A 19,665-nucleotide genomic window follows, 5' to 3' on the forward strand; every position below is an offset into this window, starting at 1 on the left:
TCTGGATTGTACTTTATAGCAGTAGAAGGAAAATATTTCCATGCTTGTATTGCATTTAGGCTTCCAGAAATATTTTATTACCAAGCATTTAATATTTTATTTTTGTGCCCAGTGGTGACAGGACAAGAGTGGGCACAAACTGAAGCACAGGAAGTTCCGTCTGAATGTATGAGGGCACTTCTTTATTGTGAGGGTGACAGAGCACCTAAAAATCAGGAACGATTTTAAGTTGGTATGGGTGATGCCGAAGACCAAGGGGTTATAAGCATAGCACAGGAGTCATCAAAAAAAAAAGTGAGCAATGAAGTAAGTGAGCCTGGAGATGTGAGTTCAGCGAGAGTAAGAGTAGAAAACACTGCTGCTCAGGAAGGAAACTAGGAATAATGCAATTCTGAGATCCTCTACAAGCTTTGCTATTAGCTTTCAAATAAATCTCTTGGGGCAAAAATGCGAGGTGTCCAAGGACAGCTGGAAGATGGGAACCTACCCACCACGGACGGGGGAGATCCAACGGGGATGGGAGGAGAAAAGGGTTGGTGTTGCGTTTTTTTTTTTTTTTTTTTCTTCACTGGGGACTACAGAGCATTGAAAACCTTAAAATAATAAAGAAAAACGTAGCGGCAGGGGGCGCCTTAGGGGAAGCCTGAACGCCCGCTCCGGGCCCCGCCGGCAGCGTTATCGCGCCCCCGTGCGGGGCTTGGGGGGCCCCGGCCCGCGGCACCCCCGTGGCTTTAACGCGCTGGGGAGGTGCTGTTGGCAGCGGGAGCCGAGCAGGAATTTCCTCGAGTGTGTGTGTCTGCAACCAGGAGGCAGGCCTTGGCCTCTAGGTTTCAGTGGAAGGGTCGTGGCTGCTTGTGGTTTTCTTTGCGCGCAACAGTTTTAGAGGGAATATCGGCTTTTCTGAATCTGCAGGGCTGTAGCCAGCAGGACCGCCTGCATCTTGTCGTGTTGCTTTAGAACGTCAGTTATGTTGCACTGAATTTCCCAGTGTAAAGCTCAGGCATTAAATTGTAAACTGGACTGCTTATAAAACAGCAGCTTTACTTATTTTACTGCTCCAGGCATGCAGTAGCATCCTGCCTTATCAGGGAGACTGATTTTGATTAAGTTTGATCAGGTTTGTCCAATTAGGCTCAGATCACAGAAGAAGTATGACCTGAGAGAGGTAGTAGGTCCAGAACACCCTTGACCAGCATCTTGAGAGACTGAGCAATCTTGAGCTTACTTCTGTGTGTCTTGTAGTGTTATCTAAAGCTATAATTGTATTGCTGTTTATCTCCCTAAAGAGGCAGTCTGGTCCTCCAGTCAACAGGTTGACTGGGGAGCGATGGGGTCCATCCAGCACAGGGCATCATATGACTAAAAAAACCTATAGGAGAAAATTGCATCTGTCTCCTCACCCCAAAGAAACATGGATGTTTAGACTCAGTCTTTAACAAAACTCTAGCATTAAGTCATTGAACCTGAAGCTAGGTGCTAAACAGTTCATCCTTGCTTCAGGCTAGCTCCTCAGTTTTAGAGCCCCATGTCAGTCCTCCATCAGCCTATGTAAGAGGCAGGAACTCACCTATCACTCACTTCACTGCCATCTGTTTTTAAAAGCGCGTATCTTAGACAGGGCTGTCTGTCCCTGTGGCTTTTAATGAAATGACCACTCAATTTTTTAAATTATTATTATTTTTAATCTTAAAACATGATGAGACAAGACTCTGTGAGAAGACATTCCCCTGCCCCTAAGCAAAAGCAGTTCAGGCTATTTTTAATCTAATGAGCCACAGTATCTGTCAGGGTGTGCACGTGTATTCTCAGCTCCGCCCTGAGTTGTTAGAAGCCTCTGCATTGCCACGTGCGTATTGGTGCGCTAAAGTGATGTAGAGTCTGCATCATAATAATACAATGCCAATTCAAAATTGCTTGAGCTCTAAGTGCAGGGGTGTGCAGCCAGGATGCAGGAAAGCTTCTTGAATAACTTGTCAATGATAGATGACAAAGGAAGTCACCAGGTGCAACCTAGTATGTGTCTTGGGTTTCCTCTGGACCTTGCTCAACAGCCAGTAGAGGACAACACATATCCTCCCAAAGGTCCACCTGCTGTCTTGCCATGCAACAGCTGGACACAATGTGGCATGAAATGAAGTGGTCTTTTAGCGGGGACTTCTCTGAAATGTATAATTTCCCTGAGGACTTTAGGCCTGAAGACTGCTATGTATGGAGGGTTGGTCATACGTTCCTGTTGCTTTCCAGAAAGGTACTTGGTAATGCTGACCCTGCCCTTCAAGTTGCTGTGAGAATAATAAACATTTTTAAAGGCAAAATAAATTATTTAGGTAACAGGAATACACATCTCTGTCACCAGGGTGGATGGTGGACAGATCATTCTTTGGGGTCAGGATTATGTATCCTATGCTTGATCCAGAGACTTTGTGCATTGAGGGCCTCAAAGTTTTCAGGCATCATGATAAAACACTTAGCACCCTTGAGTAGATTCAGGGTGGTGATGGTGGGGTAATTTGGCATGTTTTTTTTTTTTTTTTCTCTGACATTTCATGTCAGTATATTTATTTGCACTCTTCGGTGTGGATTCACAGTCATAAAGGTGGGTGACCTTGAGAAAGAAGCTGCAGGTTTTAAACAGAGAAGCTACTCGTCTTCTGAATCACTTTGTAAGGAAATGAATAGCAGTAATAATTACCATGTTTCAGTGGCACACCACTTAAAATACGGAATATAAAACACCTTTTCCAAAATTAACCACAACTAGGATCAAGGTGCACACCAATATATAAATAGTAGAGCAACAGTCTATGAGCAATCACAGGTGTGGCTTCCATATGTGATTCAGAAAAAGTAATGAGCTGTGTGGTTGAAAATAGGCATTTGGGCGGGGATTATGCAAGGCCTGAATTACAATGCAGGATGGGTGGGGATAACGCCTCTTTCAGTTTATACAAATACTAATCACAAACTCAGCAGCCAGAAATCTCTGCAGTGGTATTTAGCAAATATTAATAAGTATAATTAAATTTTGTGTGCTAGATTTTCATTGCTCAGGAAGTATGAGAAACAGAATCTTTACCATATGTTTTATGTTTTAAATGAATAGAAACAGGTTAAGAAAACAAGTTATCAAGAAACTAAAACATTAGGCTGGACTAGGGGGTTTGGGTGGGGAATGGGCAGTTGTAGAAACATACATTTTCTACAACTATTAAAAGTGTTCATAGGGGCCACAGTCTATAGTAATGATTTTGATGAGTAGGAATTGCACCAAGACTGGTGTGGGCATCATCCTAATCCTGAATCCCACGATTAAGCTGATACACTATCAGTTTGGACACCATCAGCAGCTACTCCCTACTGTAATAACTGCCCTTGCAAAATTGGTGACTTTGTCCTGGACTATCAGGATACTTTCCTTTAACATTTCAAACCTACCACATCATTCAGACTTTTAAAAACAAAACCAAGGCTGCAACAGAAGGAAATGCAATTTCAATGACAGCTCTTTTTGTGGTATTTGTACAGTAGTAACTGTGCCTATTGCAGTTCAGAAATGAATGGAAAACTAGTAACAGCAATGCCAATGATAAGTAATTTTAAACTATCACGGAATTTTTCTATCAACATGCTCCTAAATCAGATAGGGAAATTGTAACAAATGCACCATTTTAAACTGAAAACGTGTTCAGCTGTTAGTCTTTGGCTTGTATTGTGCAAATACTAAGCAATAGCAGGTCAATGTGACATATAATGAGTTATAGGATGGCTCAAACTTAGAGTTTTACTTCATCCAAATAGAGCTTTTATACATCCAGTAGCACAGAATGCCTGGGCTGGCCTCCCTGTCAAGATGTCAAGGTTTAATTTCTCTGTGTACACTAGGCACTTAGCACATGAGGAACATGGCTCTTTCCTGAACACTCAAGTCAAAACAATCTAAATGAAAGCAAGGAAGACATTTACTGTGGGACAGCTGGATGTGGATGCTTTGTCCCATGCAAGAGCGGGTTTGCTACTAACTTGAGAGTAAGAGTTATTAAGGGCTGAACTGAGACTTGTGGCTTTCAAGAATCTCAAGTTAAGGGAGAAAAGCAGGCTCGCTTGACTGCTTAACTGTGGAGCTTGTTCAGTGCCTGACTGCCTTCTCAGTGAAGAAACTTTTCCTAATATCCAACCTGAACCTGCTACTTGTACGTCTTCCTTCCTAGACCCTTCAACATTTTCATAGCCCTCCTTTAGACACATCCTATTAGTTTTATGTCCTTCTTATACTCTGGATTAGGGTTAAAACTGCTCAGATTTACAGGGAAGGTTGCAAGTATTAATTTCATTTTCCACCTAAGAAAAATACAGAGGAGAAACAGCTTTTTGTAGGACAAATAATATTGTCAACAGCCTTGCATAAGATTAGATAACTTGTTTATGTTGTTGAGGCCAATCTTTGTGTGGGTTCTTACCAGTGTTATGGCACAGGTTTTTAAGCACTTTTAAGTATAACAGTCTCCCTAGCTAAAAAAAAAAAACACCGAAGTAATTAGGCATTACTGAAAAATTACACCTGACATTTTTTCATCAAGTATAATTCCAAGGATGGTAATAACCTGCTTTATTCTGAAATAACCTCATTCACAGAAATGACTGTGACTGCCAGATCAAGGCAAGCATTTACCTGCACACACAACTAAGACATCAAAAAAAACATGCCGCCTCTTCAAATTTTCAGTAATCTTATCCATGGGTCAGGTACTACAGTTCAATACATGTATTTTGTGATGAATATTAGTAATTTTTTTTGCTTAATGTGAAAAACAAAGCAAATGTTATACTTGAGCTTTTTGTCATATTCAGAGTTAGGAACTCCACCCTCAAGCACACAATTTAGGTCCTTTTTCAACAGTTGAAAAATTGAAGTCAGGGACACTACTGTCCTCTTTTCTGTAAGACTGTACCTAACATGGTATGGGTGACTTCAGAAGTAACAAAGGCTATTAATCCTGATAGGCCATATAACTTAATCTTACAAGATGTTTTATTACCAGCAGACTATACACACCAAGCTGTCAGGTAGTAAGGAGGAATTAAAATTAATTTGTGCAACATGAGTTATTGAACACTTCCACATCAATCCTAAATGCAAGCTGTTCAACATGTGTTGCATATTTAACATTTTCCTCTTTGAATTTCCCAGTAAATGCAAAGCTCAAATGATTAACTGCATACAATATTCAATGAAACAAAAACCAAAATGTATCATAAATAAGTATATTATAACTTTATTAAATTCAAGACATGACAATATTCAAAATACAAAGTGAATTCTTCTTTATTCAATACTGTACATGATGCAGAAATATCAGTGCATTTCTATAGCATGTATTTCACCTTCATTTAGTCTGTACTAAAACAAAAAGTAAGCTTTAAAATAGCTCAAACATCTCATTCAGCAGTTTAAATTGTAAACAGCTTGTTTATTTGTGTTAGGAGGAACATATTCATTTTCATGTACCTCTGTTAAAGAGCACCCTTTCTTTTGTGCTTATCTGTAAGAGGATAAATGTAATCAAAACGAGCACAAGAAACTGCTAACAAATGTGGTACTTCAATTAACTTTATTGGAACACTGAGGCAGAATGAGGAAAAATTAAACAGCAAGAAGCAGTGTCTGAAGCAGAGATAGGACTGACACTGTTCATAAATGGAATCATGTTTTTTTTCCCCTCACACCCTCCTCCTCCCCTAAAATACTGAACAGAAACCAAAACACAAGACCAGCTTGTGTTGTTTGTTTTTTGTATACTCAGAATTTCAGACTCTAGATGAGCATGTAGTTGTTATCTACCTACTAGCAGTCATATAGCTGCTCATATCCTCTGTCACTTTTATGACTTTCACATCTTTCTAGGATCAAGCAGGAAAAGAGCAGCAGCAGAGGCTTAGCAATAGCTGGTCCATGTCTCTCCTAGGAAAACCTGCAAAATTGAGCCAAGTGCCTCTAGCAACCGAAAGAATCCACAAAGCCTAACTCAGTTCCAAGCTGCTTCACTGTAAAAGTCTATTAGTATCCAATTAGCTTGTAAAATGGATTCATCATTCTAAGAACATTTTAGTTATTCTTAGCAAGTCTTGAAGTGGATAACTGATCTTGCAGTTACCTTCTTACCAGGTTGGAATATCATAGTGAAAGAGAATAGAATCTGTTCTCAGCAGTTACTGGGTTAAAAAAAAAAGTTTTGGAAATGCCTGATACAACAAATGTACTGCATTATCTGTTCTGTTGTCAGCTTTATAACTAACTCATAAGCAAAGCTAGATTTTATTTTTTTTATAACGTGACTACCAAATACGTTAATCTAGGGTAGCATATAACTGGCCAACTGTGACTATCTCTCCATACGTTTCTATGGAATCTTTGTAAGGTTTCAGCTCTATGTACCAAGACAAAAAACAGTCTTAAGAAACATATCAGAGATACGCAGTATAAGAGGACTTTACCATCCACTATTTAGTTCTCAGAGGATAAACTTGTCCTACTTCATTATTTGAAAACCTTAAGAACTTTGTAACGTGATACAATTTTTCTCCATCCTCAACAGCTCAACTGTGTTGTACTCCCAGGGACTATGGAGAAACCACGTAAGACAGATGTTTTCGTTTGAGATGACCAGTTATGTCCACTCTAGGTTTTGAGTCCAGTTTTGTTGCGGATGAAGTAGCTACACAGTCACCAGACCAGGACTGCATCTCCATGTTAGAGCTAGTTTCTTCTGCTTCTCTGAAGAACTTCTCGTACTTGTCCAGATATGGAGGCCTTTCAGGCAGCAGGTAGTAGTGTGTTGAACTGGCCTTCTTACCATTTTCAATAATTGGAAGAATGCAAGGGACCTTGTTGGAAGATCCTTCACTATTTTGTCTTTGCAGAGCTTTGGTGCTGACATATTTAGGATCAGGTGCAAAACTCTGGGTGGGGGGCATAACCCCGTTGAGGTATGATGGCAGGCTCTTAGGACTTGGTGTACGGGAATTACTGCATGACAAAGGTTCTCTAGGGGGCACTTTGGGAGGCCTATCTTCATCACTGTATGCACTAGAAGCAACTTCTGCTGACCACCTTCTGTAATCTGGTTTGAGAGCTCTTGGAGGTATGGGAACCCTCGGTGGAATCTCTGGTTTATCTTCATCGGAGTTTGGAGAAGACCTGTTTAAGTATCCAGATAGTCTCACTACTGGTTTATTAAGAGAGCCAGCTGGGCCTGAATGAGACCTTCGCAAACGTCGATGCAGCTGCTGTGGGGGAGGGTAAATACTGGACGTGTATCCATTTAGGCTTTGTGTGGGGTTGGTATCTTCTGTTTTTGGTCCTGCTGGAGCATCAAAATATGCATAGTTGATTTGTCCACAACCCCTAAAGCTCCGCCGGCTCGGAGCACTGGATTTAAAAGGAGGAAGTTCATAATCTTCTAACAAAAAGTCAGTATCTGAGCTAGTCAGGAATTCCACTTCTCTGTCAACCTCATCTGGAGTAAGATCCTCCGAAATAGGCAGAGGGGGTAGTGGCCTGGAGCTACGGTCATTGGAAGATGCACACAGAAACTGAATTGGCCCATTTTTTGTTGGCATGTGAGGAGGTGTTTCTTCAGAAACATAGCCTACGGCTAATGACAGTTTACTAAAGCCAGGAACAAGATAGTCTTCACATCTTGAAATTGGCTGTTCATTTTTGGGACTTACAGGAGCTGGACTAGATTTCTGAGATGGGACCTGGATACAACTTTCAGCAAAGCTGTGGTCGCTTGTCGAAACGTGGTTGGAAGAGTGCCCTAAAAAGGTGAGAAAGTCTTAGAAACTTTTCTAAGTAATACTTTAACATGTGACTTTCCCACTGCATATTTAACTATTTCCTGTAACGCAAGAAGTAGTGCCTACTTAATAATGCCAGTAGCAAGCCTTAAGTATCTTTTAGTTATGTGCTTAATTAGGACAGCAGCTGATTACCTTCTTGTTTTAGGCCAGTGCTCCAGTTAAATGAGGTAGTTCAAGAGAACTCACACATAAACATTAGAACAGAGCTGTAGCTATGAAGATTCTAACAGACATACCAAATCGGGTAACTCAGAGGCTTGTAAATACAAGGAAAAGCGTGGTGTGTGGGTTGTTTTTTTTTTTTTGCTCACATCATTATTATTTTTTTTTTTTACTGTTTTTAAGTAGTATTTTCTTGAAATGTCTGCATTCCCTCGCCAGAGGGCAGCCTTATATCCAAAATCAGAAAGCACTTATCTTACTGAAGACTTGAAGATTTTTTTCCCCCCCAAGACACATCCATTACACAACCTAAAGATATGTTAGACTTTATACTTACCAATTGATGGTAAATGTTGCTCTGCTGATGGATTCAAGTTATATGCCACTGCTATAGGGTCCACATTAAAAAAAGTACTAAAAAAAAAATAAAATGTGTTCACTGTAAACAAGCCACAGATCAGTACTGGTACAATATTCTCAATACTTATTTTCATATATGTGAAATACTATAGGTCAAATTTTACACTCACTTCTCAAATCCACTGTGACTACCCCAGCAGGTTTTCAGACTCCCCACACCTTGACTAGCATGAAGAAATCCATTTTTTAATGGGACTCTCATCTCCTGAGCAGCAACTCCTGCAGCTGACATTGTGTACTGCTCTGTGATCAGTCTCCCAACCCTAGAAATTCAGTGGGTGACAGACTTGCTGCAATTTGCATTCCCTGAAAAAAAAAAAAAAAAGACAATTATCAGTAATGCAAACATGAGTTGCCCTCCGATCTGAAACTTCAGAACCTGAAGGAATTAAATAGCTCTGTAACACGTTTTCTGTCCCCATACATGCCAGAAGGAAAACTTTACAAAATTTCTTACTTTGTCTCTGACTGTAAAACTGAAGAACAAAAGATAAGTTCTCTTAAATGGAATTAAACTGTATAGAAACAAGACAAATGTTCAAATAAAGCTACTGATATATCAGAACTGTGCATCAACAGCTTCAGCTCATATATATAAACTGCCAGATACTCAAACAAATTTAGCTTACCAGAACAATTTAACTTACTAGTAGACATCTATCTATAGTTATGTCTTTTTGCTAATGAGTTCATGGATTCCATTGTAGCCAACACATAATAGCCTAACATGTTTTTAAGTGCTACCATAAGTGGAATAACAAATGGACTTTTCTCAAATAACAGCTCCAATAAACAGAATTACTATTTTGGTCAGAATTCCAGAACTTTTTATATAGAGCAGTCACGATTGTAAACAATTTTAAGCATCAAGATACTTTAAAATATGCTCGAGTCTTCTAGCTACCTATTTCAAACAAGTCAGAAATCTGGTGACTTGAAATAACCTCCATTTAAACCATCCTGCTGTGTTCAGATTTACTTCAAATGTGTGAACAATGCTTTGTCTGGCCTGTTTACAATAGGAAAAAAGTATATCGGAAATTGCCTTAAATTCAGTAAGAAATCATAGTCTAAGGAACAAGTTGACTCACAGGATTTTGTTTAGGAAACTGAGAATGTATTATCACAGGAAAAGAAACAGCATAAAACTAGTCAACAATTCCAAAAGCAGAAGGTTAGTCCTCGTCTAAGCAAGGATGTTCTCTGGGTCTGCTCTTCAACTACACAAATATCCTAAATTCAGCAGATACAATATGGTGTTATGGCTGGGAAAAAAAAAAAAAGTTTAATTTACCCCTTTCTCAAGAATATGACCAGTTTATTAAAATACTTTTTTTTCCCTGAAGAAAAAATTCCACTTTAAGAAAAGTCTCAACCAACAGTTGAGAGCCAGCTACATCAGTGGACTAAGCATATCAAGAAAACCCCTTCACAGTAAGGTACCACAAGAAAATGGGGTACAGAAATAAGTAATAGCTTATTTACAATAAGAACTCTGTCAGCCTTTTCCAAATGTTCTGTTAATCATGACTGTCAGTGACAACACTTGTGTCAACAGAAGAGTTTATTTACTAGCTGCTACCAAAATATTCCAAACAACAACTTTACAAGAACTCTAGACAGGAGGCTATTGTCTTTACTGGAAGTGAACAAGGGCCCAACCAGTGTTTGGAATACACAGTGTTAGAGTCTCGGTCACATCTACTGCTGTCCTTCTGATTTTAGCGAAGAGTATGTTTTTCCTTTGTAGATAATCTCCTTAAAAGCTAGCTTAAGCCAGTTAGTTTTTGCATTACACAGTCCAGTTGGACTCTTTTCAGTAATGTGAACTACAGATTTTCAAAGTAAAATTAAATATAAACATGCAGTCCTATGAAGTAATGACATAGTTATGATTAGCAAATGAGTTCAGAAAATCTTCAATAGCTTTCTAACAACAGAATCTTCCTTCTAGTTCTGTAAATGCAAACAGAAACAATTTCTGTGGTGGAAGAGAAGACTCAAGTGTTTTTGATTAAAAGGATTTCTTAAGAAGCACTGTACAAATATAGCACCATTTCTAACAAGTAACTAACACAACTCACAAATAAGACACCTATGATATCAGCTTATGCTATAGAGTAATGATTTTTCACACCTCACAGATCCTAGACTATTAGTAATGAATCTGCAAATTAAACATAGAAGAATGAATTAGTGAATTTAAGAATAAAATCTATGAAGGAGTTCGCACCTCTAATTTATTTATTTTTTTTGAAATCAGATGTAAGTTACAAGTTTAAATCACTGATTAGTCAGCAAATGACAGTACTCCACCTCAGTGAGCATGCAAGATCTGACAAGACCATGAGAGAGACATTGATTATGATACAAAAAAAATTGAGACAGGAAGGGGGGTGGCATTGCTATAGTTTGAGAGCACATGTAATGCACTTGCTATGATAACATACAACCCTTGCAGGGCTTGTTAAGAGGCCCAACCTCCATCAGATCCCATGCCAAAACTCCTGCTAGTAATTACTGTGTCAGCTTTCTAAATGCTGTCTAAATCTCAGCTCTCAAGACTGATAGTTGCACAATTGCTTCTCTGAAATCCCTCTGGCATGCTAAGCACAACTTCTGAAATGGACTTAAATATTTACATACTCCAGTAGAAAGTAATTTTCACTTATTTCAATTCACTATTTTTTAAAATAAAACACAAACACGTTTTGCAGCCAAAACTTGCCTGCTTCTACCAATAACCTCTTTTTGAGCTCACAAGTGACTTGTCACATTTCAATGAAAAGCTCTGAATGGACTGAGTTAAGAAATGGTCCTCCATGCTTCAAAAGGTAAGGTATGTATGTGCTCCTTCACCAAATCACCTACTTACACTTTTTCAGTCCAGAGTCTGGAGAGCTGGTGCTTACATTCTAAAACGTGTTTAAACAAACAAGCTTGCTTAAACAAACAGTATCTTAAGAGGGACCCATATGGTTATCTAATTGAAAAGTGCAATCTCTACATTTTATACAGTCTTCTTTCTAAAGAAGAGCGGTACATAATTTCTAGCAATTAGTTTTAAAAAAATACACAAGTTAGTCAAGAAAATATAAAAAGCAACAGTTTCCACTGTAACTTTTAAGTGTTGGTCCAATATTGCCTCCTTAAAGATTTAAAGATCTAAATTTACCATAAATAAAATCAACCTAAATTTGCAAAAGAAAATGGACACTAAGCAATAATGAAGCATTCTGTATCTCTCATGCTTGTTTGCTACTCATTTGCACAATTTATGTTCCTCAAAGTGGGTTTCCAGTTACTCTGCTTGTCTGGCCTAGTTATGCATAGATTATGCATTAGAGAGAGAGAGATCGAGTGCTTTGAGTGCACTGATTGAGCACTTCGAGTGTTTCTGAAGGTGTTATAGTTTGTGTTATTCAAAAGAAACTTGGTTAGTTCAAAATACAATTACAGCTAGCAATCACTACAGTGTTAATACAAGCCAGGGCAACTTAAAGGTTTGAGAGTACTTTAGGAAATTCAACACTATCCACTGTAAGGCAAAAGGGAGAATTTTTAATCATTCACGTGTGCTCATGTTTATCAATATTAATTACCCTAAAGGATACGTTTAAACTGAAAATTGTCAAATGTACCTGTTAACAGTAGGGTATTTATACAGCGAGGAATGGATATGTGGATATATCAGGAAAATCTTGAGAAGAAATGCTGAAACTGAGTTACATAAAGCATCCTCAATACAATTTTCATACTGATTTGTTTCACTAATTACTGTTGCTATACCACAAGTATTCCTCTATTTAGATACTAAGAAGCAATTGCATGTATCTTTGTTCATGACCTATGGCTGATCACAGACTTTTGTTACCGTTTCCTGCTCAACACTCCAACACTACCAAGTATTTGAGGCAAGCCAGTTTCATAATAAACCAAATTCTGGTTTGCACAATAGACTGAACAAGTCCCAGAATGTTTCACTTAATGGATACGGAGGCAATTTGCTATGAAGCATTTCTGAATACCTGTACAAATTTTGGACAAATTTTATGAAGGCAACAATCCTAACAAGCAGCTTATATACTTCTTGGAAAGGAGGGATGGGGAAAAGACCTACTTACCACTTTTGGGAGAGGAAAGAAATATAGCTACCTTAAATCTACAACCTATTTTTGTTCACCTTGCCACCACATATCTTTAACAAATCTCAGAAGCAATTCACAGGAGGAGGGGCACATTTTTGCACTACAAGTCATCCACTCTAGCTCGCTGTTCCTTATTTGTCAATGTGATGTAATTTCCTTTTTTTTTTTTCCCTTTGACTTTCTGTTTAACGTAAGTACCTGAAATAGAGTCCCCTTTTAATATTTAAGTATTTCAGACTTCCAAATGGATATTTAAAAGCCTGAATTACCTCTCTATGCTTTCTGGAGTTCCATATACCTAAAAACAAACAGAACAAGGGGGGGGGAGGTGTGGAAGTCACCACCAAAACCCAAAACTAACAAAACAACAACAAAACACAACCCCCAAACAAACAAGGAACCCCCATAACAATAAACCCTTTGTTCTCTAGTGGTCATATCAACCCTTAAGTGCTTTTGTCTTTGAAACCAGATAAATGCTCTTTGACTGACACCTAGCAAGAATGAACTTACAAGAAGGTTGTTTTAAATCTATTCATTTAATGCCTTGGTCTTATTTACTAGGCATCTAAGCTCCACTGTGCAATTTCACAAAGTAAACTGTGTCCCAGAAATAATAAAAATAAATATAGGTCCCCAAAGATGTTCCATTAGAGGAACTTTATTCTTTAGGGTTATTATACAAATGAGGCATACTTGTAACTTTGAGAGTTTTTACTATACATTCTCTCAACCACAAATGGCCCATTCTGTTGTAGAGCATTTAACACGACCACCTAGTGCAGACAGATAGAAGTGCTGCTCAAATCAAATGAGGTTGCAAATAAAATAAATTCTACAGCTATATCCCAGAAGATGATGGGCATAAGTTTAGAGACTAATCAATTGCACAGACCACATATTGAGATTGTAACAGTCATCTATTTTGAAATATACTTCAAGAACTGCAGTTCATCAAGGAGTTACATTTATTTAAAATCTGGGCTACCATTTCATGGTCCTACACAGCAACTGGGAGGAACCTGTAAATTGCCAACAGAAAACTAATAATTAAATAGTAAGACAACTGCCTTGCCTCTGCTTGTCAAATTTCAGATGCATGTTTAAGGTATGGTACTTCATCCTCTTGAAAATTTTAATGTGAATATAGCCAGCTTACATTCAGGAAATAAAAATTCCTTTTTAGCTGACTCAGTCATAACCATGGCATTAGACTCGCTGTGATAAGTTTTAATTCTGTTTTTCATTACAGAGAAGCGGAACTGTTCTCCTCTGAAATAATTCCTATATTGCAGAGGATGACAAAGGGCTTTACCAGTAAGCCCCCTCAAAAAATTGTCTTTTACTTAATAAACAAAATGGCCCATATCAGAAAATTGGTAAGGAAAGAAAACTAAGTCTAAGTGTAAAGTAATGTGGGTGAATAGAGCAGTTTTGTTTCCTCTGCATCAACTTCATTGACAAGTAGTAAAAACTTCAAATGCGTTTGTGATGCAGACACATTGTTCACCTGGCATTCAAAGACCAAGAATCCCCAAACTGACCAAACGCACCTTGTCACCAGAGCCTTTACCATCCAGTTTATCAATACTGAATTAAGCATTGTTATCCTTAGATGAAGCGTGAAGAGATTTAGCTTACTGCTTCAACAACTGCACATGGCTCTTAGTCAGTTCACTGGTGGCACAAGATCACTGAAGTGTCAGAGTCCCTCTGGACTGCTCACGCTGTGTAACCACCACGGTGCGCGTCCACAGAGCGCACACACGCTTCAGAGATACACTAAATGCTTTAGGAGCACAGCGATGTCTCCAGATTTAAACACCACCGAGAGGAGCTATTTTTGAAAACCCAGGGTGCTAAACCGCCGAGAAACGTTTAGGACGGCTAAATCAAGCCATCCTAAATTAAGAGCGCAAACAGCCCACACCGCGACCCCTTGTTTTTGCCCGAAAGTCGCAGAGAGGAACGAGAGGAACCCGATACCGAGGAAAACTCCTGAGGAAAACGCGCGGCACGCCGCGTTGGCTTCCAGGCACGCGAGCACGGCCACCGCCGGTCCCACCCCGCAGCCCTCCTCAACGCCGCCGCTCCCCGTGACGGCGCCTCCCCGCCGAGCCCCCGGCGCTGCCCCCGCTGCCAGGGGGGCGGCAGGGAAGCGCCGCCACCGCCGCCGCCGGGCACCCGGAGCCGCCCCGCGGCCTCGCTCCGCGCCCGATGGCGTGGGCCGAGCCGCGCCGGGACCGCGGCTCCGCGCCAGCCTCCAGGCCGGCTCCGCCGACGAGGCCCAACCGAGCCTCGGTGTCCCTTGAGGGGGCCGCCCTGCCCGGCCTCTCCCCACCGGAGGGGCCCGACGCGGTCCCGGGCCGCGGCCGAGCCCCGCGGGGCGGCTCCGGGTGCCCGGCGGCGGCGGCGGCGGGAGCGGCCTCGGCCGGAGCCGGCAGCGGGGGTGCCCCGCAACCGCTCTCGCCCGGCGCGGGGCGAGACTGAGGTGCTGTGGGGGGGTGTAGGGGGGGAGCACTCACCCCGGGCGCCTCACGCAGCTCCGCATGTCCTCGCGCGGCCGGCGGCGCCACACACGCATGCGCCGAGCCGCCACAGCGCCCGATCACTGCCGCGGCGCGCGCGGACGAGCGCTTTTATAGCGGGAGGCGGGGCCGGCGCGGAGCCACGCCCACTCCACGCCACGCCCACTCCCCCCCTCCGCCTGCCGCGGGTACGTCAGGAAAAGTCTTAAAGGGGCGATGGCCGCGGAAGGGCCTTAACGGGAGGGGGGGGGGGGACACGGCGACACCGGGCAGCGCCGCCGCTGTGGGGTCCCCCCGGTACCCAAACCTGCGGCCGGGCCGCCCCCGGGCGCAGCGGAAGCGGCGTTGGCTGGGCGGGGGCGAGCGGAGCGCGAGGCCGGCCGGGAGCTTCCGCCGGAGGGAGGAGGGAGGAGGAGGAGGAGGAGGAGGAGGAGGAGGAGGAGGAGGAGCGGCACCTCGTGGGGGGGGGGGGCGGCGGCAGCGCGGGGCTCGCGCCCGGTGCCGCTGCCTCAGCTCCGGGCCCGCCGCGCCGTGAGGCAGCGCCCGGCCCTTCTCGGCCCTGCCCGGTGAAGCCGTCCGCCGCCAGCGGGTGCTCGCTGCCGTCCTCCCGACACGAAGCGAGCTGCGGAAGCCGGGACAGCCGCTGAGGTGCTGCGTTACCCGTCCGTGCCCGCCGGTGAGGAGCGTTCCGGGAAGGGTCCCGGCTTTCTGCCGCTCGTGTGTCCCGCTCGCTGTGTGGTAACGCTGCCTTTGAGGAGCAGCTCGTGCTCCCCTCGGCTCGTTTGACGTTCAGATTCTTTGCGGTCACAGGGATTTAACCTTCGTCATCCCCAAATTTAACAGCAGGCGAACGGAACTTTTTTCGCTTTCGTAGGAGTTGCTGCTGCGAACATTCGCTTTCCAGGACTTTGTCCTGAGATCAGTTAATATTTATGTGCAACGATTAATTAGGGATCTTGACTAATTATATGTGAATTAGCACAGACTTGACAGTGTGTTTTGTGTCCAGAGTTAGCGTTTGTGGTGGTAAACTGTAGCGGCTAGAGCAGTAGGATTCTCAGTGGAAGGTGTTCTGCAAATATAAATTTATAAAGCTATATAAAATATAAATATATAAATACAAATATAAACCTATACAGATTTTTTAAAATTATAATTATTTTAAAATCAGTTCTGCTTTGCGGTGCAGTCATTGCTTTGGTGATGAAAGAAATGTCAGCGATGGTCTCTGAAATTCCTAGCACTGAGAACTACTAACGATAGTTTAAGAAAATGCACGTGCTATATTCCGTGAGCTGGAATACATGTGACCAAGAAGGAAGAATGCTTGATTTCATTTTATAGCTGAGTTTTGGTTTTCCTTTTCACTGCTGCACTATGTGGAGCACATCTGTAGTTGAAAATTCCTAATCTGCTTAATTTTTAAGGACAGTAAGGTATCCTACTGTATATTTGTATTATAAGAACTGTTGTCTTGTACCAGTGAAGGTGATGTGCAAAAGGGAAAGGATAAGAATTTGAAGAGATTTTTTTTTTCCCCTTAGATGTGAGAAATAATGAAGAGAGGTCCTCTAAAGCTGTCTAGATGTGTGAGCAGATGCGAGAAAGCAAAGGACAAAGAGGGGTGGAAGCCATCCAAAGACAAGAGTAGAGCAGACAAATGAGATTATGGTTTTGATGAAATAAAACACCCTGTGTTAGGGTGGAACTGCACTATGTTGTGCCTGTCCCATGCTTAGACAGAGTGGCAGCTAGTGGTGATGCCTTACAATGTGATGTGGTCTAAGACTTATTCTGAATGGTCTACTGTGAAATGCAGCAGGATTTATCTACCCCTTAGTAAGGAGTCAGTTGGGAAAAGAAAACCTAGCAAAAAGCAATGCAGAAGGTGGTCTGTGAATAAACCTTTCCATCATGGAAAGTTATGAATTTTATCATTATATGATAGTTTAAAGTTCAACACATCAGCCTACTGACTTCCAAAATGAATGAGTTGTCATATTCCTCATCTCTTCCCTAAAAATCACGGTCTTTACCTCAAGCAGAATCAAGATATGCCCGGCAGAAATGAAACCTAGTGTGATCATTACGTAGTTTCGTTTCATATGTTTTATTCAGGTCCTTATCTTCTCTTCTGCTTTGTGGTGGTCTGACAGTGTGTCTACATAAGAATTTTGAGGTTAAGGAATATGTATGTTACTCTTACTATAGTGATGCATGCATTATGACCATGTCAGCAAAATAAAGAGAACAAAACTTAGTTACTTAGGTTTTCAACCTATGAACCTGAAGTGACAGAAATCAACTGGAGCATCTGTTAATCTGGAGGAAATCATAACACATACAGGTTGCATGAGAACTGCTTATAGTCTCACTGAATTCTTAGCGAGTCAGAGGCTATCATGCAGCAGTTGTAAAGTCGTGCTGGTACGTGAGTAAATAAATTATCTTGCCTATATTACAAGCAGATAAACTTTATGGCTCTTCTTCCTGTACAGGGGGATGTTATGCAGTGTACTGTGGCACGTAATTTGGGGTAGAGAAAGACGTGGGTGTGTGAGGAAGAGGCAGAGACAATGAGTTTCATTAACATGTAACATTAATAAATACTACAAGCAGTTAATAGATAACGTTAATAAATACGATAAGCAGTGCAGACTCTTGGATTACAATGGCAACAATATACAACTGTGCACACCTGATGCTCAAATTCTGTCTTATACAGGGCCCATTATTCAGGCTTTATATGAATTCACCTTATACAAGACTTTAAAGCAATTGGATAAAGCTAAATTGCCTCTTAAGTCATCTGTAGAAAATGACACAGATAGGGAATCTTTTATGCTTCAGGCACATGGAAGTGGTTTGTTGTGGAAACGTACTATTTAAAGTGGAAGTACGGCATGGCTTTTGTGAGCTCTCATCTGTGTACCTTCATTAAATCTGAATGCTGCAAATGCCAGAAGTGTTAGCTTGAGTTGGAAAAAAAATGTGCAGAGACTGATGAAAGAAAAATCCGTTGAGGCTGTAGAGAAAGTGCCTTGTGTCAGGCTGTTGCGAGAGGACATTGCCCACTGCCCTAATCATCTGTTGTTTTCCTTTTTCCCTAAGCTAAAAGCAATATTGTCGTAGATGGACCTTGGATTTGAGCCAGCATTTGGCTATTCTTAGGATGTATCTGTATTTTGCTCTCCCTTCTATATTTCAGTCAGACATTTTCATCATGTTCTGCCTATGCAACTGGGTACGCAGTGATTAGATTCTGCATCCAAAATTCAGCTTAGGTCCCTGTCTGTGCAGGTTGGCCTGCCCAGGGGAGGTGGTGGAGTCACGGCCCCTTGCAGTGTTCAAGAAGCACCTGGATGAGGTGCTGAGAGATAAAATGCAGTAGTTTAGTGAGTAGTATTGGTGACAGGAGGACAGTTGGACTAGATGATCTCGTAGGTCCTTTCCAAAGCTGTGTTTCTATGATTCTTCCAGGAAAGGAATGCTCTGTTCTTTGAGTTTGGAGTCAGCAAAGAAGGGAACAGGATTAGGAGAGTGCAACGAAACATTTTCAATGTAAGGATTTGTTGTTGTAAATGAGGAACATATGTTTATTTGAGTGGTCAGATTTATATGAATGCAGTTACACCAGGGAGGTACGGGGCAGAATGAATGTGCTGCGTTTCCAGTTTAGCCAGAAGACCCACAGAAGGGAATAAAAACTCATGGGTCAGTAAAGGAGGGCTAAATTAGAGGTTAGCATATGCAAGTGTCTAGACAGCAAATACAGACATACTGCAAAAGTCAGTCTGTCAGGGAGTGGAGAGTCTAAATTAAAAAGCCATTTCAAAGGCATGTTGCCTGGATGGGGTAATCATGTGCTCAGACTTCTTCAGTACACAAGCATAAGCTGAGTGAGGGAAGAGATCAAAAAAGGACAAAGATTGACACACATTCTGTAACAGCTTAGACTGGAATGGAACTTGATAATTTAAAAATAGCTGTTTGTTCACACTTGTGTTTCCCAGCAGTGGGCACAGTCACATCTGTTTTTTTACTATCCATCCTGTAATATTGGAATGCTTTGGAGAAGTATTACTTGCATATTGCTGATTTAGAGACACTGTTATACAGACCTCCCAGACTGAGTTCATTTTTGCTTTCAGCCATGCAAATTGGTTGTCAAAAATCCTAGCTCTACTCCAGTAGAATACCTGGAGCTTGCTTGTTCCATGTCATATGGAATTCTTTCAGGGCACTGTTGAGAGACCTTCCATAGCAGAACACTGGTAGGATCAGCAGAAACAGAGGAGCTGACTCAAATCCCAGAGTATCTGCTTCTTCACAGAGCCAGAGGGCTTGCTGTGAGCTGATTGCTTCAAACTGTGTTTTTATGCCCTTTAGGTGTATTGTTTCCACAGGAGTGTAGCGTTTGCATCATAATAGTTTGGGGGAAGTTTTTGGAATCTATCCACTTGCAGTGTAAGGTTCTGCAGCATGACCGAAGTTTTCATCCTTCCTGAAGGACATAGGATAGATAGTCTGTTACTGTGATATACTAG

The 19,665-nt window shown here is 41.6% G+C and overlaps 2 protein-coding genes across 6 annotated transcripts in view; one reads left to right on the top strand and one right to left on the bottom strand.

Moving 5' to 3' along the window:
• Positions 1-5,248: 5,248 nt before the first annotated feature.
• ERRFI1 (ERBB receptor feedback inhibitor 1) lies at positions 5,249-15,355 on the bottom strand. 2 transcript variants are annotated; one of them, XM_084495057.1, is made up of 4 exons: positions 15,116-15,355; positions 8,553-8,748; positions 8,360-8,436; positions 5,249-7,817 (listed from the first exon to the last, which is right to left on the bottom strand). In XM_084495057.1, exons 2-4 carry the CDS (start codon positions 8,672-8,674, stop codon positions 6,619-6,621), a joined length of 1,398 nt encoding a protein of 465 aa, XP_084351183.1. In that variant the 5' UTR covers positions 8,675-8,748; positions 15,116-15,355; the 3' UTR covers positions 5,249-6,618. The 2 variants fall into 2 exon arrangements, with proteins under 2 accessions (XP_084351183.1, XP_084351184.1); XM_084495058.1 differs by lacking the exon at positions 15,116-15,355 and adding an exon at positions 14,577-14,713.
• Positions 15,356-15,586: 231 nt separating this feature from the next.
• SLC45A1 (solute carrier family 45 member 1) overlaps positions 15,587-19,665 on the top strand; it is a 42,405-nt gene continuing 38,326 nt past the window's right edge. For all 4 annotated transcript variants that reach the window (XM_084495049.1, XM_084495048.1, XM_084495050.1 and 1 more), the window contains exon 1: positions 15,587-15,794. The gene's annotated coding sequence lies outside the window, so the exon portion shown is untranslated. The remainder of the gene's footprint in view (positions 15,795-19,665) is intronic.

The sequence above is a fragment of the Aythya ferina genome (genome assembly GCF_964211825.1).
Source record: "Aythya ferina genome assembly, chromosome: 21".
In the NCBI taxonomy this organism is placed as follows: domain Eukaryota; kingdom Metazoa; phylum Chordata; class Aves; order Anseriformes; family Anatidae; genus Aythya; species Aythya ferina.

Bases quoted from the DNA above. Each gene is read 5' to 3' on its own strand.
- ERRFI1 (XM_084495057.1), bottom strand. From the start codon at position 8,674: ATGTCAGCTGCAGGAGTTGCTGCTCAGGAGATGAGAGTCCCATTAAAA. The intron at 8,437-8,552 runs GTGAGTGTAAAA...TTTTTTTTTTAG, and splicing joins AGTCACAGTGGATTTGAGAA to TACTTTTTTTAATGTGGACC. The intron at 7,818-8,359 runs GTAAGTATAAAG...TCACCTTTTTAG, and splicing joins GCAACATTTACCATCAATTG to GGCACTCTTCCAACCACGTT.